General features: G+C 35.2%; 1 protein-coding gene across 2 annotated transcripts in view; it reads right to left on the reverse strand.

Moving 5' to 3' along the window:
* XPO4 (exportin 4) overlaps positions 1 to 27348 on the reverse strand; it is a 121040-nt gene that overhangs the window by 80522 nt on the left and 13170 nt on the right. Inside the window, exons 2-5 of one of the 2 annotated variants that reach the window (XM_072719809.1) lie at positions 9837 to 9942; positions 4349 to 4502; positions 4097 to 4238; positions 193 to 331 (exon numbers count right to left, since the gene is read on the reverse strand). In XM_072719809.1, the coding sequence (XP_072575910.1) occupies positions 193 to 331; positions 4097 to 4191 (234 nt within the window). In that variant the 5' untranslated portion in view covers positions 4192 to 4238; positions 4349 to 4502; positions 9837 to 9942. The remainder of the gene's footprint in view (positions 1 to 192; positions 332 to 4096; positions 4239 to 4348; positions 4503 to 9836; positions 9943 to 27348) is intronic. The other variant, XM_072719808.1, reaches the window with a different exon arrangement.

Below are 27348 nucleotides of genomic sequence, written 5' to 3' on the forward strand. Positions count from 1 at the left end.
TGAAAAAGCAAAGTCACTCTATCTATAGTATGTAAATATAAAAAAGGACTAAAAGAAAACATGAACAAATGATAACTGCTTGATTCTTACACTGTGTACTTGTTCTTTAATATAGATATCATTACTGTTGTTATGTTGTCTCATACAAAATAAAAAATTGTAAATATTTATAAATACAGACAGCACACTTACCACAGTGGGATTGCCACTACTTATCAACTGGCTGACTTCATGAAAAATGCTTTTGCAGTCAATTGATTTATCTAAGGATCCTCGTTTTACAATTACTGCTACTGCTAATAGAATCTGTTCCCGAACATACTTTTGGAGGCTGTAAAACATAAAAATCATTATGAAAACCTTTACATGAATCTAATATATAAAAATACTCCCAAATTTCTCACTGCCTGAAGCAACTAAAACACCGCTTCTATCTGAGGATAGTGTAGAGCCTACTGGTTATGCACAGCTTCTAGAGTGGTAAGATTCAGATTTGATTCTGCTTTCCATCATTTACTGGCTAGGTGACCCTGAGCAAGAGAGTTTCAGAGCCTCAAGCTCTCTCATCTATTAAAAGGAGGTAACAGTAACAGGGCTGTTACTAGGATTAAAGGTTCTTAAAACTGTGCCCAGTGCATACTAAGTCCTATATAAGTGTTAGCTGATTCAGGCAGTATTCAATAGATGCAAGTCAGTTCACTAAGAGCCAGATTATGATTCTAACAATTAAAAGAAATTCTGGGGACGCCTGGGTGGCTAAGTGAGTTAAGCATCTGCCTTCAGCTCAGGTCATGATCCCAGGGTCCTGGAATCGAGCCCTACATCAGGCTCCCTGATCAGCCGGGGGGGGGGGGGGGGGTGTCTGCTTCTTCCTCTGCCCCTCACCCTGCTCGTACACTTGCTCTAACCAGTACTAGTATAATCTTAAATTCATGCCCATGCACTTCTGGGTCTCTAAATGTCAATGTCTTCTGCCAAGATTGTGATGCCACTTTCTTCAGAGAGTGCGACATTACCAAAGAGGGCTCCCCACAACACACAATAGGCATTTACTACACATTTATACAAACAAACAAGTCTATGTCAAGTCTAAAGTGAAAAATACTCCTTCAAATAGACTTGAAATATTCATTAACAAATAAATGCAGAAATTCTATTACGTGGAAAAACAGGAGCTGACCAAAGTGAATTTTTCTATTTTTTGGGAAGGGGGAAGGGGGACACACAATAATTTCAAATACACTAACTACTACTAAAAAATGTACATAAAGTTAGCTTTATTTATTTTTTAAAAGATTTATTTGAGTGAGTGCATGCACATGTGGGGGCAGGGGCAGAGGGAGAGAATCTCCAAACAGACTTGCTGCTAAGCAGGGAGCCTGACCCAGGGTTTGATCCCTCAACCCTGAAATCATGACCTGAGCCAAAACCAAGAGTCTAATGCTCAACCAACTGAGTTACCCAGGCACCTCCATAAAGCTACTTTTTTTTTCCATAAAGCTACTTTTAAGGAACTCCGATTGGCAAGAATTAACTTACTAGGAAAATAAATAATAATGGCTAACATTTGTTGGTGCTTATGATATGCAAGGCTTCCTATAAATTAATTTCACAAAAATTAAAACATTCAATCCTCACAACTATCTTTTGAATAAAACAAATATTAACTCTAATAGTTAAGTAATAACAATTAAAAAAACTAATGCACAAAGAGGGTAAATAATCTGCCCCTGCACACAGACTGACAGAAGTGGAAATCACAGTCCCTTTCTCAACCACTCTGCATACTATCAAGTGCAACTTCCATTTGACTAAGCAAATTTTATCCAACTAAGAGGAAAAAATTCTGTGGACCAAATGAGAAATATACAATACTATGAAAGTAAGATTCATAATATGTTATCTAAGCAGTATACCAACAATTTTCACTTGACTCGAGTCCACACTGTAGGAAATTCTATAAAATAAAATTGGCTGTGTCATGAAAAACAAAAAAGGGTAAAATTATTCTAGATTAAAAGAGACATAACTAAATACAACACATAATCTATGGTTAAATCCTGGATCAAATAACCTATAAAGGAGGAAAGAATATTAATAACATTACTCAGACAACTAGGGAAATGAAAATACAGAATGAGAATTAGATTACATTTCTGCTGCCTACTTTCAGGTGGTTCGGGGGGAAATGCACATAGATGAGAGAAATCAAATGTGACAAATGTTAACTAAGCTCCTACTAGGAAAAAAGTATGTGTGTGTTCACTGTACTCTTCTTTCAAATTTGCTGAAAGTTTTTTACAGAGTTTGGGAGAAAATATATAAGTGAACTATTTCAGTGTAGAACTCTATAATCAGCTCTAAAGTAGCTTCTGAAATAATGTGAAAATTATTTAAGAATGAGACTATTTTGGAAAATACAAGAGATCACACCCACGCACATATACAAACACAATCAAAACCACACATTTAAGTTTACCGAACTCTCCAGAGTTCAGTGGTTCCGATATGGGGAAGGTGGGGGTTCAATGAGCAGCTCCAGGCAAGCCAGTATCACATCACACATCAAATGGCCTCATCAAACAACAAATTCAAATTTAAATAAAGAAGAAAACCAGCATGAAGAAGAGAAAGATTTGAAATCCGATCAATTTTTCCTTATTCTATTAAAACTGGAAAAAACAGTTTTTTTGGTTTCCAAGCCAAACCTTCCCTTTACCTACATCTGTATCCACTCATCTACAGAAAACGTTACCCTTTACACCTGTAATGTTTATAGGCTAGGTATATCTTGCCTTTTTTCTCTCATGCATTCTTCTATACGTAAAGCAACTAGCGCTAAACTGTGTGCTAAATTCATGTTAGTAAAAAAAAAAAAAAAAAAAATTCATGTTAATAATTATTATTAAACATTATGAACTCAGAGACTGTTAGTGAATAATCAGTAGGAACAAGGTATGCTTTAGTTTTAAAGCTTTATGCATGTTTAATGCCATCCAACACATTCCTAATTATTAGCCTTTCTGATTACATAACGTTTTCTTCATTGAATTGGAAATGAACATCTACGCAAAAAGTATTCAATTGTCCAACTGCACAAATGGCATACACACAATGTGCACTGCTTCTTCCTAAAAGAAGACCTGGTATTTGGGGACTTAAAAAAAAAAAGGTAAGTAATAAATGAATTTCTTTTTCTTTCCTTTTTTTTTTTTTTTAAGTAGGCTCCATGTCCAGCATGGACCCCAAGGCAGGGCTTAAACTCATGACTCTGAGATCAAGACCTGAGCTGAAATCAAGTCAGACGCTTAACCTGAGCCACCCAGCCATCCCAGCAAATGAATTTCTCCCCAAAGTTCTGTGACTGACAATTTTCTTCATATTAAAAAAATATATCATATAAGCAATGAATGTACAAATCTTATAAAATGTTCAAATAATAGAATGGTATAACACAAAAAGGAAACTTCCTTTTACCCTATTTCTGAAAACTGATCCATTTTCCAAAAGACACTACTAAAAGAATTTGGTGCTTTCTCTTCTACAACCTTATTAATGTACATTTCTGTGTGTGTGTGTGTGTGTGTATAAATATATACACCAGTTTACTTGATTATATATATATATATATATATATAAAACCAAATGATACATATATATATAGAACCAAGTGATGTGAACCAAGTGATAACAAACCAAACACTTGGTTTGTTAATGGTACTTAGATTTCCCTCTTCACCTGTCATAGGATACTCACCTATGTCTTATAATACTTACCAAGTACCAAAAGAAGAAATACAAAGGATTTTCTCTGGAGTCCAAGATCAACTTTTATTTATAACCAAAATCTTTGGAACTAAACCAACACAAAAAACCCTAACATCCAGAATAATCTTTTCAAAGAAACAAGACGTAGTTCCATAAGCTTAAGTAGTTCATTAAGTACCAAAAGCAATCCACAACCATGTGTGTGTGTTTTTAAAATAGAAGCCCCAAGCAGAGCTTAACCATAAACATATATCATTACAATAAAGAAAAAAAAGTTTAAAAAAAGCACAGCAGAAGTATTTTAGCAGTATCTCCACCACATACTTACTTAGGCCTTTGTAAGACATAGGTTAAAAGGAATGTTCGCAGTGACTCGATGCTACCTTTTTCCAAGAGAATCCACTCTCGGACAACTGCTTCCATTATGGCTGTGGCAGCTTGAAAGAGGACATAGTCCACTTTACTTGTTTCTGAGGAGAAAATTAGAAATTTTCTTTAAACAGCGGTTCATCTTCCTTTGAACATTCTGCATTTATTAATTTAAAAACAGAACTTTTCAGACAAGGAATAAGATGGTTACCTGTTCTTTTTTTAATCCAGTGACCTTGCTCTAGCACCACAAAGAGGTTAGTTCCTCTCAGAAGACACCCAGGCAGGTGGCAGCTAATCACCGATCACAATTTTCACAAACTTTCCTCACCTCTCTTCAACTGTTACTTCCAAAGCATGAAGAACTAAAAAATAACACAGCTTTAAAAAAAATAAAAATAAAAATATAAAGCAATCAGAAAATTTCCTAAGAGATTCTCACCCTGTGCAAAATAGAGCTTCATATCTACAAAATATCTGAAACTAGTCTTTGAACATTACTATTTGGGATGAGCCATGCTGTTAAAATATTTGTTAAGTGATTAAGCTTTCAGCAGGATGGCCCATCTCCAATAGCAAGTTCAGAAATAAACACAATCACTTTCTGGTTACATTTCTCAAAATGCTAAAAAAAAGAAATTAAGTCACATTTACACAAGGTGAGAAGTTCTTGTGAATTTTCTGATTGCAATACTGATCAAACTGAGTAAAATTCCAAAGCTACACTTAGAAAAACCCAGCCTTAACTAGCAAATTATAGTTTCTGAACTAAAAACTGAATCAGGAGGGAAAGAAAACATAGAAAATTAACATATGTAAGAAATATTTTAATTTTCTATTTTTTCTTTCTTTCACCAGTACTACAATTGGTTTCCAAACAGCATTATCAAAAGGGAGAAACAGTCAAAATGAAGTCAAGAAAAAGTAGAAATTTTCTGAAGTTCTAAAAAATAACCATCACATGAAATCCATGAAAAAGTCTATGATTAGATTGCAGGTTATTTGCCAGATCACTAGACATGAGTATCTGAAAGCCATGAGAAATTAACTCTAGGCATAGAATGGCACCTTCAAGAATTTATCAGAAGAGCATGAAGATATAGTCAGGCACATCATTTTCTCTCCTACTCAAACTTAGGTCATTTAAAACTCTTGTAAGTGATCTTGACACAATTAGTTATAAAAACGCATGAGAAAAGGTATACCTACAAAATTCCAATCAATTTAGACTACTACATATGAGTTTTGAACATATGAAAACTAGTAAGAGGAACCAATTCGGACTTTTTTTTTTAAGTTTGATTATTCCAATGCTATTTTAACATGAATTCTAATTAAGATGATAATCAGAACTCACAAAAATTTAAAAACCTTAAAATATTATCAATAAATAAAGCAACAGCTTCCAAAAATGTAAACCTATTATAAAAAGATGTGTTTAAAGTTCCACGAGGGGGGGGGGGGGGAATGTTTTATTCAAAGAGGAAAAAAAAAAAAAGAGGATTTGAAACAGAAACTAGCTGTATCTATTTAGATCACTTAAGGAGAAATATGGTACTGCTTCATAAAAGTAATTCAAGTAATCTTATTATAAACCTCTTCTTGAAAATAAATGACTGATGGCCTAATTTCATTTTCTATTGAAATAATAAAAATTTTAGGGACAAGAAACCTAAAATCCTTAACTATGGGTTTTAACAAAGAAGCAAAATCTTAGGGACTCACAAAATTTTGGAAATACAATTCCAAAGATCATCTAATTCATTTCCTGCATTTTACAGATGAAGAAAGTATTGATGCACCAAGAGATTAAGAGAAGAAATTCAAGGTCACATGGCTGGTAAATGTTCGTTGAGCAACACTAACCCGCCCCTAAGAGCATATGCCAATGAAGAGAAGACCAAGCAAGCACCTTCTCGTTTTCATAAGCAATGAAACATGCTTATTTCTAACTGTGCTTATATCCAACCCATTCTTCCTGCCTTCTCCTCCTTTTTGCAAGGAATGGAGGAGGAAATAACTGCAGAAGGCAAGTGACTTTCAAAAGTTTCCAAGATGGGCAGCCTGGGTGGCTCAGCGCTTTAGTGCTGCCTTCAGCCCAGGACATGATCCTGGAGACCTGGGATCAGAGTCTCACGTTGGGATCCCTGCATGGAGCCTGCTTCTCCCTCTGCCTGTCTCTGCCCCCACCCTTCTCTGTCTCTCACGAATAAATAAATAAAATCTTAAAAAAAAAAAAGTTTCCAAGATAACTCCTTCTTAAATAGCTGTTTGATATTAAATAGGCATATCTAAATTACTACTCCCATAAGAAGCTTACTCTAAGAATGGAGGAATCTGAAAAAAAGAAAAGCCAAATTCCAAATTTAAAAGGAGGAATTTTCCTAGCCTAATGAATTATACTTTCTCATAAAATTTATGAGTAGCTTTCATAAACTGCACTTACACATAATATAAATGTACAAATATGTAATATAAATGTTCCATATCCTATATGGAACTCTAGAAGCTACCAGCAAGATCAGACTTCACATGGACAAACAAGCCTTATTCTTGCTCTCCGCTCTAAAGATGCTCGAAATTGCAAGGTCTTCATGAGGAAATCACAACTTACCTAGAATTTCTGATACTTTTAGGATGATTCTCCACCGACCACGACACTGTCTAGATAACAAACTATTTTAGGCCACTTTAGCAGTAAGCTTTCACTTCCTACCATAGTAAACTCTCTTTAATAATAATTATGTAAATAAAATTCATTTCTATCATGTCAGCCATCTGAAACTACATAGAGCCATGAAGACGAAAGTTAAAGTGAAGTATATAATGAGAGGCAGAGCACTACATTCTGTTCAAAAAATATTTTCAAAAGAAAACTAAAACTATAGTAATCGAGTCCCAGATGTTCAGCTACTACATACAATCACCTCTCTGCTTAAAGACTTCTGTCCAAAGCATAAGCAACAGAAGCTCCAGAGTCTGCTTAATAATACATAGGCACACCAATCAAGAAAAGTCTCAGGTTTTATTTTGTTTTGTTTCAACCATTTCTGAGATAAGAAATTAAAGAAATTCATTTCCCCCCTGAAAAAAAGATAGAAGAATGCTACAAAGTTAGCTCCAGAAGTATGGAACCAATCTCTCACTGGCTGGGTGTATCACTTTAACAAGAACAGAACTCACAGGATTTGTGAATGCATATTTGACCAGACCAAACTAGCAAATTCCTAAGTGCCAAAGACTTCTGAAGTGAAGAAGTCTAAAAGTACTCTTCTGATAAAATGCACAGGCATGCAACATGCACACGCACATGTGCGTGCGTGCACACACACACAGAGAAGAGTGGAAAAGTAAACCTATAATAAAAATAAAAGAATAAGAAGAGAAAGAAATGAGGAAAAACAAGAAACATAATAAAACTTAAGACAGAAGAGGGAAGGAAGAATTTTAAGAGGCCAGAAAAGGGAAGCATCAAAGAGAACGTCTCCCCTTTACTAGAATATATCACCCAGACATTGTATAAATATGACATATTAACGCTAAATAAGAATGTGAAAATTCTGAACTGCGATTGACTGCCACTTGTATGAGAAGTCTTCTTAGAGGAATTGACCCTTCTGTGCTGGTGGCAACTGAGTAAGGAGCTGAAAGATTTTCTGTGAAGTTTAGATGTAAACATTAATGTAACACAGGGCTTTGCAGTACATTAATGGTTAGATTATGCTTATTATACATGCACTCAACCTTTTAAATAGTTAATGTCTCAAGCACAGTGGGAACTAGCAATACTATTCTCTAGAAATTTTTATCAGGAAAGCAAAAGTATACCAAAACAAGCTCAAATCATAACAAAGCAATAGTACTTCATAAAATATACAAACTCTAAAAAGGAAAGAGTCGTATAAACAAATACACTCTAAAAAAAATACTTACAAACTTAGATCAACTATTTCCCAACTAATACAGAATGATAACTGGATTATCATAGAAAGTCAGATGAAAATGATGGAATCCTAATTAATGTAGTTAAGGCATATGCCATAAAAATCAGACTCAAATTACTTTAGGTGAATAGTTTAATACAATGGTTTTCTAAATCTAATTTCTAAATGCTGAATAATTTCAAGGATGTAAAGATGAAGGCTCCCTTAAATTCTTGATTGTGATCTTTAGTTTTGCTTCTTGTAATTTAACATTAAATTGAATATTCCCCATAGGCATACGATAACAAATTTTCTTGGTGCCAGAAACAAATTCACCCAAAGTATAAAAACTGACCATTAAAAAAAAGAAGAAGAAAAAAAGATCAAAACTGCCTCACTTAGAAATCAAAAAGTGGTTATTAAAACTATTCCTCTAAAAAAAAAAAAAAAAAAAAAACTATTCCTCTAATGACAAGATCTAACTCCTGAATGAGACAGAGCCACCTTCACCACCACTGCTAGCTCCTTGCAAATAGAGAACAGAAGATTTTTTAAGGTTGTCATATTTTTAAAATGTCTTTTGAAATCAGGTAATAGGGTCACTTATGTTACTGTTTAGAAGGTGGTTTTAAATGTTACTACATTCATGCCTCATAACAGCTTAAGGCAACCAAGTCCATTAAGGAAAATGGTCCCAATGTTGCCGTCTTACAGATGAGAAGAAGGCTAAGTGACGTCCTCAAGTTGTTACCATGCAACAGGCATCACTGGTGCCCAGATCTCACAGTATCCACAGCAGGGCTCTTTTCACTCCAATCTAACAACTCATTTATAATTCCTTATATGAAAAGTACTTTTAACATAATGCTAATTATAGGCTATTTCAATCTGGAAATCAGAGTGCTAGTGGCTAACAGTTAAGTCTCACAAAAAGCACAAGAATAAAAGATCAGATATTTTAGTTCTTAATACACAACTAATCAATTTTATGGTCAAGGATAACTCAGAGTATATTGGTTACAAAAAATGGCTCCAATAAGTAGAGCTAACAATAATTAAGTTATAAAATAACAATAATCAATAAAATCTCTGATTATTTAAAAATATGTTAAGAGGCAGAAGACTGTGTATCTCTTAGAAAATACCATTTTTGGACAAGAATTGTAACTTTTGCAATTATTTTTAAAGGAAAGAGCATTTCTGTACACATGCCAGCTAAGAGGTAGTAATAAAACGTTTTTACAATAGTAAAAATTAACACTTTGTTTTAAAATATACAGTGATAACCTACACAGAACTAATATTTGCTAAGCAAGTGGAGCACAAACTATATGGTTAAAAATTTTTTTCAGAAAAAAAGCTAAAAGAAAAACTGTTGAAACGTCCAAAAATAATCATAATTTTAAAACACTAGGATATGATATATGACAGTATATTTGCTATAAGTGAAAGGACTCTTGAAAACAACTAAAAAATATATTAGATTTTCCCCCCACCATTAACAGCCTTCATGTTATGGTCAGTATTAAAACAAATTATTGAATACTATATTTAGGGGAAGAAAATTCTAAGGAAAAACAAAGTTCTCTGTCTGGCTTTATGGAATATCTTTTTTTTTTTTTATGGAATATCTTTAAAGCCACTTGAATAGTGATTATTAATGGAAAATTATAACTATACAAACCTGCTTGTTTTAAAAGGAATTTAAAATATCTTAACATTCAAGATAGAAATGAGAATTGATTCTGCAAAAATATTTTTGAAGTGAATACTTACCCAAAATATGCTTGCAAACTGCAAATGGTGATTTTGATTTCCTAAATGATAAGAATATGTGCTCTGCATGCTGGCGTTGTTCATTATTAACCATGGAAGGTGGTGCCTTGAGAGTTTAAAAAACAAAAGCAAAACAAAACAAAAAAACAAAGTACACTTGTTTAATAAAAAAGCTTGAACAATAGCAAACCTTTAACCCACAACAAAAGAAAATACTTTCACTTTTTGGGGGGGTAATGGGAGGACAAATTCCTGCTTATTATTTTAAAGAAACTATAAGGGCAGCCCGAGTGGCTGGCTCAGTGGTTTAGCACTGCCTTCTGCCGTGGTCATGATCCTGGGGACCTGAGATCGAGTCCCACATCGGGCTCCCTGCATGGATGGAGCCTGCGCCCTCTGCCTGTGTCTCTGCCTCTCTCTCTTTCTTTCTCTCTCTCTCTCTCTCTGTGTGTCTCTCATGAATAAATAAAATCTTAAAAAAATAAAATACAGAATCCTTACCTTAAAAAAATAATAAATAAATAAATGAAAATAAAGAAACTATAAAGCATAAAAAACTATAAAGTATAAAACTTCATAATAAATATTTAAAATATGGTTTCAGGGTAATGGAAGAAATTCCTGGCAAACTCTGGGTGAGAATCCTTTAAAGTTGCTACATTTTAGAAGATAGATACTTACCTAACATTTTCCTTATCTTTTAAACATAGCTAACTTATTGCTTTTTATTCCAAAATATATTACTTCGCCTAACTTGACAAAGTTCAAATAATCTCTAAATTCTTCAGCACTGGTGAAACCAAATCCAAAGTCACTAAAAATTAATTTCTAACAGCAATCCTTTAAAATAAAAGTTTTATCAGATAATTTTACCTCAAGTTTTCTAAAATCACCATTAAACCAGAAATAATAGGGACCTGTAAAGTTTGAAATTTACAAAACTCCTATCTGAATAATAAATTAATCAGCAGAAAAGCCAGACTTCTGGCTTAACAAAAACAACTTCTATATATATAGTCTGCCAGGTTTTTAAATTCCATTTTGTTCTAACACACTTTCCTATAACGATACTCTTCTGAACCTAAAACAGATTCTCATTATACGGCTTGGTAATCTTTGACTTATTTTGATGGTCTGGCCTAAAGGAATTCTTATAATTAGCTAAAACCAGTTCAGATGCTACTCCTTATGATACAGCACCCTCTACAGCTCTCTAGATAAAAATGAAAGTATTTTCATTAAAGAATTGTATTGGGATGCCTGGGTGGCTCAGTGGTTGAGCGTCTGTCTGTCTGTCTGCCTTGGGCTCAGGGGGTGATCCTGGGGCCCAGGATCAGGGTCCAGGATCAAGTTCTACATCAGGCTCCTTGTGGGGAGCCTGTTTCTCCTTCTGCCTATGTCTCTGCCTCTATCTCTCATGAATAAATAAATAAAATCTTTAAAAAAAAAGAACTGTATTAAATTCTTTAACATGTCTTTTGAAAACGGCTTTATTAATAAAATACTCTGAACAGCTAACTCTGCAGAGTACAAATATTTTTGTCCTTCCATTTGCAAATTCTTCATTCTTACTATTTTAATTCAACAAGCTTGTGTTTTTATAAGATATTTCATCATTAATATCTGCTGACTATACCCCAAAAACAGCATATTAATAAATACTACAACATGTCCTACTGCTATGAATACAAATCAACTATAGACTACCCCAATAATTCTGATTTAAACATTCTTTCATAAAATAAAATAAAATAAAATAAAATAAAATAAAATAAAATAAACATTCTTTCTTCTCATCATCCCAGTACACATACATAATTTTGCAAATAATTAATTATGCCAGTTATTCTACAAAAATAGTTCCTAAAGCTAAAAATCTTTGGATACTCTGATATCCACATGCTTAATAAAGTACTGGTCTCAATTTAACTTTAATATGACAGAATGCTATTTCATTTATAAAATATCAGATTTCCTAAGTAATGAAGTATAATCTAAAAGTTGGCTTATCTTACCCACCTGGTTGAACATTTATCATACAAACAATAAAACCATCAATTGATTCATTAAATGACAATATGGTATTCACTTTAGTTTCCCAAAGCCAAAACTTCTAAATCTTTTTGAAAATGACTTGGCAATGGTTTCCACATAGCAAATTATGAGCATCGATGAGTCCTGAGAAGCTCTTTTGTTAAAAACAAAAGAAAAAAAACAAAGAAAACAATCCCAAACAGATTCCCAGTCCCCAAAGGTTTAGCAGGCTGGGACCCTAACCAAAAATATGCATTTTTCTCTTAAAAGTTCCTAGGTATTATGATCTATAGAACCTCCACCTGTCAAACTCCTTCCTCTCAGGAAATAAGAACTCATCCTTCAAATTCTGCTTCAGTCTCTCCTTCATCAGCCTTTCCTGACCTTTCCCTAGTCAGCCTGAACACAAATGATGTCTCCATCTCACCACCTTGTAGGATGCACTATGTATGTATCTCTACTATTCAATTTACCATAATGTACTGCAAGTATCTGCTTGCCCCTTCTCTCCTTTTCTCACTTTTCTGACACCAGGAACTTTCTTTTACTCATCTCTAAATTCCTAGAGCCTTGCACATACCAAAAGGAGAGGCAACACAACAATAACATTTATTGAGTACTTAGCACTGCAAGGCATTATTTTCAACTAATGGACAGGCATGCAGATATATAATCTCACATTAATCCTATTAACAACCTTATGAGGTAGAAACTAATAGTATCCCCATTTTACAGATGAAGAAACTGAGGAATGGAATAATCAATTTGCTCAAGGTTAAGTAGGAAGCAGAGGTGGAAACTGACTCAAGGGCTCTAACAGAAACTACACTCAGGTGTCTCAGTACCATGTAAGACTTATGCTTAAAACTTTGGGATAGAAAGAATAAATTCCCCTAAAAGTCTTCCTCTAGCACCCCATACAGACATTAGGGTAAAGTTTGTAAGGTTTCAGTAAAGAAGTAATAATAGTAAAAGAGTTTTTTGCACTGTCTGTTCTTTCATTATAACTAATAGTAAAAGCTTTAAAACAGCTCACACTTCAGAGGTAGAGTCAAATGCATCAGAAGAGCCTGAAGAAATAGTAGATGGTAGCAGAGTATGGTGATGTTAAGAGAGGAAAACACAGGTGAGCGATCCCGGGTATCCTCAGGAAAACAAAGGCATGGTCAGGGGAAAAATTGAGAGGTATTTCTAAGGAGTCACATGAGCAGGAAACCTGAAGCTCTCAAATCCCTAATTCAATATACTGGTGTTTCTGGACCAGCCTGCACCATTCCACTAGCCTACCAAGGCCACCTTCAATTTACAAAACATCCAGAGGAAATACCATTGGTAGCAGAGAGCTAGAGGCATCTGAAGCTAGAACTTGAAACAAACACACTAATAAATGGACTACATGACATATTTAATATGAGGGGCTTAAGGGAGGGGGTCGGGAGAATCAAAGTGCCTAAATAATTTCTATTCAAGAAGTATTTACTGAGGACTGACTATAATTCAAGCACCATGCCAGAAGCTAAGAATATAAAAGTACAGAAAATCTTTCCCACCCTCACAGAGTTCTGAGTCTCAGAAAAGACAGACATTAATCAAATAATCACATGAATAATTATGACAGTCTATGATTTCTGCCACTAACTGCATTCTGGTCTCTCTGTTGTCATGCTAAACCTGTCCTCAAAAAGTCAGAAATCCCACTTGCTAAATCCTATGAGGCCTTTAGACTCTTTCCCTTGGCAGCTATAACAACTTTTATTAAGGTTAACAACAATAGCACCAATTAATCCTCACACAGACTGCTAAATTACATACTCTCCCATTTAATCATAGCAACATCCTTGTACGAATTATTTCCTCTTTTTTACATATGGAGAAACTTAGGTTCACAGATCATCACATGTCCAAGATCGTAAAAAGTATCACAACCAAAACTACATATTAAGTCTGTGTGACATAAAAGCCCATGACCTGACTCTTTTTGTACTAATGAGGAAACACAGTTGAGTAGACTAATTTCTGTCAGATGGCTAATAAGGAAATCCAAATAATATTCTTGGCTTACTCTAAGTATCATTATTTACAGGATAAATAAATGGGAAAAAAAGGTATCAAAGTCGCATTGAAAACATCAGGCACGACTTACAGATAGAAAACAAGCTACAAAAGTAGAAAACAAAACTGAAGTCATGCCACAGAGCTGACAGTTAGAATTTTTTTAGCTGTAACTGCTCTCTCATTTTTTAGAGAGAGCATGGCTTAACGTTCAAATTAGAAAATCACAGGTATACTACCTAAAACCACATTTACTGGTAGTTTTTGATTCATTCATTGAAGATTTTGTTAAGAATTTGCTCAATTTTTAGTTTTCTCTCTATAATCTTTCGTTAAACTTTTGGAACTTATCATTGCTCCTACCTAAATTAAATTTAAATTAAATTTAAAACTTTTAAACTTTTGGAACTTATCATCGCTCCTACATAAATTAAATTTAAATCCATAACACATGATGATATACTTTATTACTAAATTTAAATGTATTATACCAATATTTCATAGCATTCCACAGAGTAAATTCCAGATACTGGACCTTTCCGCTAAACAAATTGAGAGATGAGCCCTAATAATCTCTTGTGATTTCCTAGGATATTCCCAAAATTTGTCCTTCCAAGTCTGTTTTTCTCTCAAACTTCTCATATCACGATACCCATCACTCCAATCTCTCAGAAAATGACCTTATTTTTACTTTCCCAAAGTGAAAGCTCCCTGTATGATTAGCTCCTTTATGTAGCTTCCTTTTCAAAAAGAATATTCTCCAATCACCTTCTCCCAATTTCTTAACAAAATATTCCCTCCCCCTCAACTTTCGCTGAAATCTAAATCCTCCTCCCATACCTGTCCCACTGGCTCTCTGCTCACATCCACCTCATTTCCTCCCACATCTCTTTTCACTCTCTTTATCTTAAAATTATACTTAGCAATGGCACACTGCATTCTGCTTACTAAAAGGTTTACCCTACCTTAAAAATCCCTTTAAAACAACCAGTCTCCTATAATTAAAAGAATAGGATACTGAATCAAAATGACCAGGTTTCTAATCCCACCTGTGTAGCGCATCAGTTGGAAAACTTCTATACAAGGATACCTCCAAGCAAGTCAGTGTTCCCATCTAATGACGCTAATGAATACGTCTCATAATTGGTAAGAGAACTGCAGTTAAAAATACACATATGGGTCTCCCCAAATTAACCTACAATAATTAATACAATTCCAATTTAAATCCCAATGAACCCTATGGTTCATCTCAGAATATGACAAGGTGATCCCAAGACATGTAAGAAAAAGGCCAAAAAGAGTAAAATCAGGAAAAAAGGATCTTGAGAGCATTATGCTAAGTGAAATAAGTGAGACAGAGAAAGATATTCACTTATAGAGAAAGATATCATGTATATGTGGAATCTAACAAAAGAACAAAAAACATCCCCCTCCAAGCTTGTTATAGATACAGAGAACAGATTGGTGGCTGTGGGGAAGAGGAGGATGAAATGGGAAAAGGGGGTCAAAAGGTACAAACTTCCAGTTATAAAATAAGTAAGTCATGGGGATGTTGGGTATACCATCATAACCATAATTAGTAATATTTTATTGCATATCTGAAAGTTACTAAGAGAGTAGATCTTAAAATGTTTCATAAGAAAAAGATTTAATAGCTATATATGGTGATAGGTATTAATTGTGATCATTTCACAGTATATACAAATACTGAGTCATTATATTGTATATCTGAAACTAATAAAATATTATAGGTAATAAATAACACTTTGAGGTTCAAAAAACTATTAAAAATGTGGAGAAAGAATAAGAAAGGAGGGGGGATGAGTGAAAAAGGTGATGGAGATTAAAGAGTGCACTGTAATGAGCGCTAGGTGTTGTATGAAGTGCTAAATCACTAAACTGTACATCTGAAATTAATATTATACTGTATGTTAACTAACTGGAATTTTTTTTTTTACTAACTGGAATTTAAATAAAAACTTATAAAAAAAAAAAGAAAGGAATCTTACACAACCAGACTTGAACACTTATAAAGGCATTATCATAATTTTTAAAAATAGTAGAACAGGAAAAAACAAAGGAGCAGAGAATTCCCAGAAACACACCCATGACATGTGATAAATTAGTGAAGAAAGACTAGACTATACAATAAATGGCATAGGAAAGTGGGCTACTTATAAGCAAAAATGAAAGATCAGATATTTACTTATACATAATAATAAATTCTAGGTGATTTTAAGATTTAAAAATGAAAAGCAAAACGTAAAAAAACTAATGACAAGGGACACCTGGGTGGCTCAGTGGTTGAACATCTGCCTTTGGCTCAGGTCGTAATCCTGGGATGGAGTCCCATATCAGGCTTCTCACAGGGAGCCTGCTTCTCCCTCTGGCTGTGTCTCTGCCCCTGTGTGTGTATCTCATGAATAAATAAATCTTTTAAAAAAGAAACCAATGACAAAACATTAAGAATAAAACATAGGAGGGGGCGCCTGCATGGCACAGTTGGTTGGGTGTATGACTCTTGGTTTTGGTATGGGTCGTGATCTCAGGATCCTGTGATTGAACCCTACCTCAGGCTCCGTGCTCTGCATGGAGTCTGCTTGAGACTCTCTCTCCCTAGCCCTCTGCCTCTCCTACTCGTGCTTTCTCCCTCTCTAGAATAAATAAATAAAATCTTAAAAAAAAGAAAAAGAAAACACAAGAGAATATGTCAGAGTAGGGAAGGATTATTTCAAACTTTACAAAAGGCATAAACTCTTAAAAATTAATAAATTCAACTGTTAAAATTATAACCTTCTAAACATTAACTGTAAGTGAAAGACTAGTCATAGATCAGAAGACAATAACTGCACTGAATATAATTAACAAAGGACTAATATTCAGAACATAAAAACTCCCACAGAAGACAACTTATAGCAGAAGCTGACAGCTACCTCTTCAATATTCACTCCTCTTCTTCCTTAGTAAAGAACTCGAATATGCAGCACTTTGCATAGCTAAATAACATTTCCTAGTGACCAGACTAAGTTCTGGCCAGTAAAATGTAAACAAAGCCTGGGGTAAGACTTCCTAAAGAGAGCTGATTCAGCTGGAAACATAATTTTCTTTTGTCTGTGGATCTTCTTTCCTCCTCCCTGGAAATGAATATGGTAGCTGTAGTTCTACTAATCATCTTAGATCACAAAAAGACGTAGAAGATGGAAAACATCAGCTAAGAATTATAAACAAAGGAAAAAAACCCCAGCAGCAGCAGCATGAGCCCCTGATACTATCCTGGAGCCACAGACCATCTTCAGATCAATTTAACTCCACCCTTTATTGTGAGAAAAAATAATCATTTTTTAAAATGATTTTTTAAAAGACACTGTTATTGCTTAATAATTAAGCAATATTAAGCACACCGTTTGCTTAATAAGTGTTATTAAGCACATAATTTAAAAGACATATGCTGCCTAATCCAATCCAAACGATTACACAATGCAATAGAAAATGGCCAATAAACATGAGAACATACTCAACCTCACTAGTAACCAACCAGTGAAATACAAATTAAAACAGTAAGCTATTATTTCTGAGGGGAAACATAAAATTATGCAGATTAAAAAAAAACTACAAAAACAAGCGCATGGAAGTTTGGGAATACTGTAGACAGTCATAAATTTAGATTAATCTAACATGGAACTTCATTTGGAATTTAGAATTACTTAGAAGAAGTTGGTGGTCCTGAATAGCAAAGAATGCAAAAAAGTCCACTCCTAGGCATTTATTCCTAGAAAACCTCTCCCACACACATATAAAAGTCACACAAAGTTCCTACAGCACTATCATAACAAATAAAAAAGTAACAATTTGAATGCCATCATTAGGAAATACATTATAGTATTGCCACACAGTGGTTTATAAGACACTTAAAGACTAAACTAAGGAGTAGCCCGGGTGGCTCAGCGGTTTAGCGCCGCCTGCAGCCCAGGGCATGATCCTGGAGACCTGGGATGGAGTCCCATGTCGGGCTCCCTGCATGGAGCCTGCTTCTCCCTTTGCTTCTCCCTCTGCCTCTCTCTCTCTCTCTGTCTCTCATGAATAAATAAAAATATTTAAAAAAAAAAAGGAAATATCTGTCAAAGATGTTCGTCGTGGCAATGTGGCTGGTGACAGCAAAAATGACCCACCAATGGAAGCAGCTGGCTTCACAGCTAAGGTGATTATCCTGAACCATCCAGGCCAAATCAGTACTGGAGATGCACCTGTGCTGGACTGTCACACAACTCACATTGCTTGCAAGTTTGCTGAGCTGAAGAAGATAAATCATCATTCTGGAAAAAAGCTGAAAGATGGTCCCAAGTTCTTGAAATCTGGGGATGCTGCCATTGTTGATATGACTCCTGGAAAACCTATGTGTGTTGTGTGTTGAGAGCTTCTCCGACTATCCTCCTCTAGGCCATTTGCTGTTTGTGACATGAGACAGATGGTTGCTGTGGGCATCATCAAAGCAGTGGACAAGAAGGCAACTGGAGCTGGCAAAGTCACCAAGTCTGCCCAGAAAGCGCAGAAGGCTAAATGAGTATTATCCCCAATACCTGCCACCCCAGTCTTAATCAGCGGTGGAAGAACCATCTCAGAACTGTTTGTGTCAATTGCCATTTAAGTTTGACAGTAAAAGACTGGTTAATGATAACAATGCATCATAAAACCTTCAGAAGGAAAGGAGAATGTTTTGTGGACCATTTGATTTTGTGTGTGTGTGTGTGTGTGTGTGTGTGTGTGTGGCAGTTTTAAGTTATTAGTTTTTAAAATCAGTACTTTTTAATGGAAACAACTTGACCAAAAATCTGTCACAGAATTTTGAGACCCATTAAAACAAAAGTTTAATGAGGAAAAAAAAAGATTATATGTAAAATGGCTATATTAACATTCGTTAACCCAGGAAATGGGTACATGGTTATGATTTACATTGTTCTATATACTTCTTCATTTATTTGAAACACTGCATTTTTAAAATGAGGGAGCCTTCCATTACTGACAGTTCTGCTGATCTTGAACTCTGGCTAAAACCTAATAAAAATGGTAGATAAAATATTTCTAGCTTTTTTAATGTATTGCTGAGCTCACAAGACATTAAGAAATCCCCAGAAGCTAAAAGGAAACCAAAGCAGTGATCCAAAGATGAAAGATGGCACTTATACATTTACCCTAGAGACATTTGCCAATCCCAGATGACCTTGAGTTTCCATTCTGAGAGCTGCCCAAAAAGTAAAGAAGGCATCAGACATAGCCAGGGACCTCCTAAAATGGATAATAGGACATCCCTCCACATAAAGCTGGGATCCTCAGTGTAAGGGTAAACCATTAAAAAGCAAAAAGAAAAACAACAGAGAGGGAGGAAGAGAGGGTGAGAGAAACTTGCTAGTGTGGATCTTAGTAATAGGTAAAAGAAGGAAAATTACCTCAGACAACTGATAACCACGAACAGGCCTTCTAATAGGTTTCCTGCTTCATTTCAACAAGACCTGTGTGTTCCAAAAACTTCAAGCCAATAAACTTAAAAATAGTCTATGTTGGTCATGCACCTAAGACACTTGTAGTAATGAATGCACCATAATCCAGGCCTCAGACTTTTCCAGAAATACTTTCAAAAGTTAATACTCAAAAATGTTTAAACACATGAGAAAGCAAGCCACCATGAGTCTAGAGAACAACGAATTAAAGAATAAAACCAACAAAACTCATAAAATATTGGAAATACAGAAACAATACAAAATGTTTAAAAGAACTTAAAAATGTATGATGTAAACCTAATCAAAAATAAAACCTTTTAAAATAAAAAAAATAAAATTAAACCTTTTTTTAAAAAAAAGATTTTATCTATTCATTCATAAGAGACACACAGAGAGGCAGAGAGACACAGGCAGAGGGAGAAGCAGGCTCCCTGCAGGGAGCCTGATGTGGGACTCGATCCCGGGACCCCAGGATCACAACCTGAGCCCAAGGCAGATCCTCAACCACTGAGCCACCCAGGCGACCCAAATTATACCTTTTGAAATTGATAATGACACTATCAATAGAACAACAACAAAAAAAAATCAATTCACAGAATGGGAAAAATTTTTCACCAATCATATATCTAATAAGGGATTAATAGCCAGAATCTATAAAGGATTCCTAAAAGTCAACAACAGAAAAACAAAGAACCCATTTTAAAAATGGGCAAAGGACTTGAATATACATTTCTTTTTTTTTTTTCTAAGATTTAACTTATTAACTTGAGAGAGAGCAAGAGAAAGATAGAACAGAGAGGGAACAGAGGGAGATGGAGAGGCAGACTACCTGCTGAGCAGAGAGCCTGACATGGGACAAGGAGCTCATTTCCAAGACCCCAAGATCGTAACGTGAGCCAAACACAGATGCTTAACTGTCATGAGCCTGACATGGGACTCAATCCCAGGTCTCCAGGATCATGCCCTGGGCCGAAGGTGGCGCCAAACCGCTGAGCCACCCAGGCTGCCTGACACCCAAGATTTATGAATTTTATTGTATATTAATATGCCTCAAAAAATGTTAAAAACTCAATAGTAGATTAAAAGGCAAATTAGATACACTGAGGAGAAAACTGGAAACATACAAAAAATTATTCAGAATGCAGAAAGCACATTCAAGTGTCTTAGAGAACAAAGTGAAGGTCAGAGCCCCAAGAAAGGAACCTATACAAACCTTATCATCCAGGCTTCCTCACTGTCTTCCCCCAGTGCCAGCAGCCCCTTTTCTCCACCAGAAGCCACAGCTCCTGTCACGTGGCTCTCTCCTACAGCTGCATCTCTCTCAAATTTTCCACTCTCCCTCCCTGCACATTCGGGCCCCAACAAGGGCTTCTACACCCACTGCAGAAGCCCTTACCCCTTACCAACCTTTGTTGACAGTCCCTTCACTAACTTTTCAATTACCCCTTTCAGTCTTCCTTTGCCAGGTTCTTGACTGACACAGCATCCAGTAAGAATGGGAAAAATAAAGATTCAAAAAAGTAATGGCAGAAGTATTCCAAAAATTTTTTTTAAAGAATTTAATTATTTATTCATGAGAGACATGAAGAGAGAGAGAGAGGCAGGAGAAGCAGGCTCCACGCAGGGAGCCCGATGTGGGACTTAATCCCGGTACTCCAGGATCACGCTCTGAGCTGAAGGCAGATGCTCAACTGCTGAGCCACCCAGGCATCCCATATTCCAAATTTTTAAGTAAATTCTAAAATTTATGAGAAACAGGGCAGCCCTGGTGGCGCAGCAGTTTAGTGCCACCTGCAACCCAGGGTGTGATCCCGGGGATCCGGGATCGAGTCCCACATCGGGCTCCCTGCATGGAGCCTGCTTCTTCCTCTGCCTGTGTCTCTGCCTCCCTCTCTCTCTCTCTCTCTCATGAATAAATAAAATCTTAAAAAAAAAATAAAATAAAATTTATGAGAAACACTAAAACTCAAAAGTCAGAAAGCCCGATGAATCTAAACAGACTAAAAAAGAAAAAAACTCCTATTACTGATACCACAGTGAAACTGAAGAATTCAAAAATCAAAGGGAGGATCTTAAAAGCAGCCAAAGAAAAAAGATTATCTTCAAAGAAGTAACAGATTGAAAGTGATTTCCTAAAGTAAGGAGAAACTGATCTAGAGAAAAAACAGAGTAACATTTTTAGACTACTGATAGAAAGTAACTATTAGAAATGTAATGTAGATCCAGGAAACATCTTTAAGGATTAAAATGTAATTGAAGACATGTTTCTGCAAATAAAAACCAAATAAAAACTTTTACTACCAGAACACTCTTCCTTCATGAAATCCTGAAGGATATATACTCCAAGAAAAGTAATCCCGGATGGAAGGCCTTCAATCCAAAGGACTATGGACAAAGAAATTAACTATGTGAATAAATCTAAACAAATATTGATATTTTAAAAATGATAAATTTGCGAAATAAAAAAGATAATTAAGATTTTGAACAATATAGGGGGCACTTGGGTGGCTCGGCCAATTAAGTATCTGCCTTTGGCTCCAGTCATGATCTCGGGGTCCTGGGATCAAATCCCAGGCCAGGTTCTCTGCTCAGCGGGGAACCTGCTTCTCGCACTCCCTCTGCCCCACCCCACCCCCCCCGACAATTGCTTGCTCTCATAAACAAATAAAATATTTTTAAAAAATGATTTTGAACAACATATATTGCACATAAATCCAGAGAGGTGGTTTTAAGTTCTTGTTCTGAGACAGCATATACAGACTAATTTTAAACTAAATTGAGTATGCATACTAAAATGTCTGCCATGGTCAAAAAAATAGAAAATAAAGAACATACACATTACGACACCCAAACTATGGAATGAGAAACAAAAGATTATCAAAACTCAAAATAAAGAAAAAGGACCATACACACATATATAACAAAATATGTAATTTATCAGTAATCACAATTAAATATAAACTAAACTATATTTTTTAAAAAACTGAGATTGTCAGGCTGGAAAAAAATATCCAAGGGCATAGAAAGGCTGAAAAGAAAAGGCTAGGAAAAAAACATACCAAGCAAATTCTCATCAGAAGTAGTCAATGAAATTGATAGAACTATGAGAACAGCAGGGAAAAAACAGAATTTAAGGCAAAATTTTATACAAAAGAGAAGTGCGTCATCTAATAATCATTAAAGGGTTAAGTGATGTGGTATATAAATTCACAGCCTCCAATATATATAAAGCAAAAAGTGAGAGGACTACCAACAACTCCACTAATATATCTCTGTCCGTAACTGCTAGTATAGAGACAAACAGATTTAACAAGCTAAAGAGGCATAAATACCTTGCACCTTTAATTGGATATCACACATACTTTTCAAATACATGCTGAATAAAAACTGACAGAATACTAGGCCATAATGCATATTCAAACAAATTTTAAATAACTGATAATATGCATAACACATTCTCACAAAACAAGTTAGAATCAGACAAAAACTGAAAAGTAGAAAAATTCAAGGATGGGGCACTACCAGTGGTTCAGTCAGTTAAGTGTCCAACTCTTGATTTTGGCTCAGGTCATGATCTCAGGGTCCTGGGACTGAGCCCCAGTTGGGAGCCACACTCAGCTGGGAATCTGCTTGACGATTCTTCCTCTCCATCTGCACCCACCCACCCCCATCCCCATCAAATAAACAAATCTTTAAAAGAAAAGCTCAATGATGAAAGAAGAAACGAAAATGGAAAACACTGACCCAAAATACTTCATAATCAAAAATCTGTAATATGCAAGTACAAGAGGAAAATGTATAGCCTTAAATGCTTAAGTTGAAAATTAGGAAAACAAATAAGCTAAGGCTCTAATCTAAGAACTTAGAAAAACAGAAGGAAGGAAATAATAAAGAGCAGAAAATGAAGAAACAGAAATTACATATACAATAAGATTAAAAAGGCCAAAACTTTGGAATAACTTCTTCTTTGCAATGACTAATAAAACTGATAAAACTCTGGCAAGAGGGGCAAGAGAGGTGGAGAGACACAAGAATTTAAGCAAGCAAGATTAAAGAAATTGTGACTACAAAGAACCTGAATCCTAAAGTGATATGGAAAAAATAATAAGCAACATTATGGTGATAAACAAAAACTTATGTGACATGGACTAATTCTTAGAAAAATATAACAAAACTTAAGAAGAAATGGAAAACTTGAACAGTTCTCCAACTATTAAATCAGTTTAAAATATTTTTCCTAAAAAAAATAAAAATAAAATATGTCTTCCTTTAAGCCCCCAATCCAGACGATTTTACCAAAGAGCAGAGAATAAATCATTCCAATCCTACAAAGATTTCAAGAGAATACAAAAGATAGAACACTCTTCAACCCATTTTAGTAAGTCAGCATATCATCACAAATATGCCAATACTAAGACCAGATAAGAACGATGTAAGAAAAGAAACTTACAGGCCAATTTTATTCATGAACAGAGATGGAAAAATCTTAAGACAGTTCACATACCAAATACAACAATGGACTTTATTTTTTATTTTTATTATTTTTTTAAAATAATGTACATTGTGACTAACTTCATTCATCCCACGAATGCAAAGCTGTGTTAACATTAGAAAACTAACTAGTCTTTTACTACATTAACATATTAAAGGAGAAAGGTTATTTATCACAAAAAAATGCACAAACTTTTTTTTTTTGCAGACATGTTTATTAGTAAGATTCACGACTAACCTTTTGGTAAAGCAGGAATAAATGGAAACTTCTTTAAACAGATAAAAAGAATTTAAAAACAATAGCAAACATCATACTACTGTTGAGATATTAAAAGCATTCCCTTAAATTACCTCAAGGGTCAGTACACCATCGAAGTCCAGTGACTCAATGGGTTGGAGGTTTTTTTTCTTTAAAACCCAGCGGGAGAGGCTGAGGGAGAGACAGGATCTTAAGCAGGCTCTATGTTCAGTGAGGAGGCCAATGAAGGCTAGATCTCACAACCCTGATGTCATGATCTGACCCAAAAGCAAAAGTCAGATGCTTTACTTAGCCACCCACAAACTCTGATTTTTTTTCCTAGAGGTATTTCAAAGAATAAAGGGAAACTTTTACTTTTTTTTTTTTTTTTAAGATTTTATTTATCTATTCATGAGAAACACACAGAGATTGAGAGAGAGGCAGAGACACAGGCAGAGGGAGAAGCAGGCTCCAAGCAGGGAGCCTGATGCAGAACTTGATTCTGGGTCTCCAGGATCAGTCCCTGGGCTGAAGGCAGCGCTAAACCGCTGAGCTACCCACGCTGCCCAGAAAATTTTACTTTTAAGAAAAATAATAAAATTCATTCAATTTGAAGTCATATATGAACCCACCAGACCCTTTTATAAGTCTCAGATTCATAATGGGATTTTAATAATCACATTTTTAATATCTTGAAACATTTTATCATTTCACCATTCTAAGGGCTATTTCATCAGACCTCATCAATTATTCCCAAATATGCTAAGGATACACTAACAACAAAATTAAAAAATTAAGAAATGATTACATCACCTGGAAAACCAATGCAACAGCAAAATAAATCAACACTATTACATTAGTCTCATTTTTTTTTTTTTACTACTTTGCTCAAAATATAGCATGAGCTTTCAACAACATATAAAAGAAATATAGAAACACCATGTTCATGAGTCTTTTTGTTTTAGGTTTCATTCAATAGTGGTAAGAATTCAGAATTTTTAAATTTCCACCCATAATAAAAGGAAATGGACAAGACATAATTATGAGGTGAATCAGAAGATAATGCACAAAGAAAAAAGAACAGCACTTTAGACCTGTAGTGTCCAATATAGTCAGTACCCACTAGCTACATGTGGTTGTTTAAATTAAATTAAAAACTTAGTTCCTTAGTTGCACTAGACACATTTCAAGTGCTTGATAACCAAATGTTGCTAGTGGCTAACATATTACACAACAAAGATATAGAAAATCCTAACACTGCAAAAGATTCCAATGGGCTGACTCCATTTATGATGATAAAACTGATCATATAAATGTCATCTCAGACCCTGTGTCTGCAGATGATAATATTCTAGATCATTGGCTCTCAACTGAGCCAATTTTGATTCCCCAGGGGATGTCTGACAGTGTCTAGAGAGATTTTTGGTTGCCACAACTGGGAAGTGTTACTGGTAACTAATGGATCGAGGGTAAAAGATGCTGCTAAACATCCCACAATGCACACACCAGACCACAATAATGAAGAATTATCCAACCCAAAATGTCAATAGTGGCAAGGATATGAAACCTTGCCCTAGTTTTCTCAAACACAAGAATCAATGAATGAACCATATACTTCGAAGGACAAAAAGGAAATGATCCTAGTCTCACTGAGTCAATCATTAGACAAGAATTGCCTCATTACCCAATATTCTGTAACAAGAACCTGGATCAAATTGTTTTGCTAAGAGGATATGTGACACTATTTTTCTATTCTTACTCTTTTATGAGGTCTGAATTTAAAAACAAATTGATATAGTTCATAAGTGGACAAATGTTAACAGGTAGGTATGTATTAGAGGTGATAAAATATCCATAATCTTGATCATTCAATTGGTGTTTATAAACTTAAAAAGGAAAATTATTATTATGAAGCAAAGAATTTTCTCACTTCTCAATTAATGATATGTGCCACCAATATCTGCTAAAGTATGTGTTTTGGTGATTCTAATGCAAGAATCAGAATAACAAGGTAAAATCTATTAAAGATACAGCATTTGGGGCAGCCCTGGTGGTGCAGCAGTTTAGCGCCGCCTGCAGCCTGGGGTGTGATCCTGGAGACCCGGGATCGAGTCCCACATCGGGCTCCCTGCATGGAGCCTGCTTCTCCCTCTGCCTGTGTCTCTGCCTGCCTCTGAATAAATTTTTTTTAAAAAAATCAATTCTTTAAAAAAAAAAAAGATACAGCATTTGATAACTAAATTAGTATATACTGCATTTTAACAGTGGAAATGCAACAACCAGAAGTAATGACAGAATCTTGAGAATTATTTGAAATCTGTAATCAATATTTACCAATCAGAAAATGAATGCAAAGAGACATACAGCCACACTCTAATCTATGCTGCCCTATATGGCCACATGTGGCTATTTAAATTAATTAATATTAAAATTTTAGTTGCTCCACTGCACTAGCCTATTTTAAGCACTCAATAGCCACCTGTTGCTACCAGCTACTTACTGTATTGGAGAGTGTAGATATAGAACATTCCCATCAACCCAGAAAGTCCTCTCAGCACTACTCTACAAGAAATTTAATTAACTCAACAAATATTTATTGAGTGCTTACCCTAAAGTTGCTTTAGCTTATGTGCTTTGATGCAATGTTATTTGATACATTAAAGTACAAAATAACAGCTAACACGGAGCACTTAACATGTGTCAGGCACTAACGCTAAACACTTTCTTTTAATGTAATCATTTAATCTTCACATTAATTACATGAGATAGGAACTATGATTTTTCTATTGTAGAGATGAAGAAACAGACACACAGAGGTTCAATGACTTGCCAAATGTCACACAGCTAGTCGGAAGACAAGAAGAATCCAAACTATCTGGCTCTTGAGCTTCTATTTTATACTGCCTTTTAATTTCTAAATTTCAATAATTTTCCATGTATGCTAACATAAACAGGGTGATTACCACTGCTGTTTTCTTTTCTTTTTTTAAAAAAAGATTTTATTTATTTATTAATGATAGACAGAGAGAGAGAGGCAGAGACACAGGCAGAGGAGAAGCAGGCTCCATGCAGGGAGCCCGATGTAGGACTTGATCCCAGGTCTCCAGGATCACGCCCTGGGCTGAAGGCGGCGCTAAACCGTTGAGCCACCCGGGCTGCCCTGCTGTTTTCTAAATAGTTGTCTAACCCCTGTCACAAAACC

This window comes from Vulpes vulpes, chromosome 9 (assembly GCF_048418805.1).
Source record: "Vulpes vulpes isolate BD-2025 chromosome 9, VulVul3, whole genome shotgun sequence".
NCBI lineage: Eukaryota > Metazoa > Chordata > Mammalia > Carnivora > Canidae > Vulpes > Vulpes vulpes.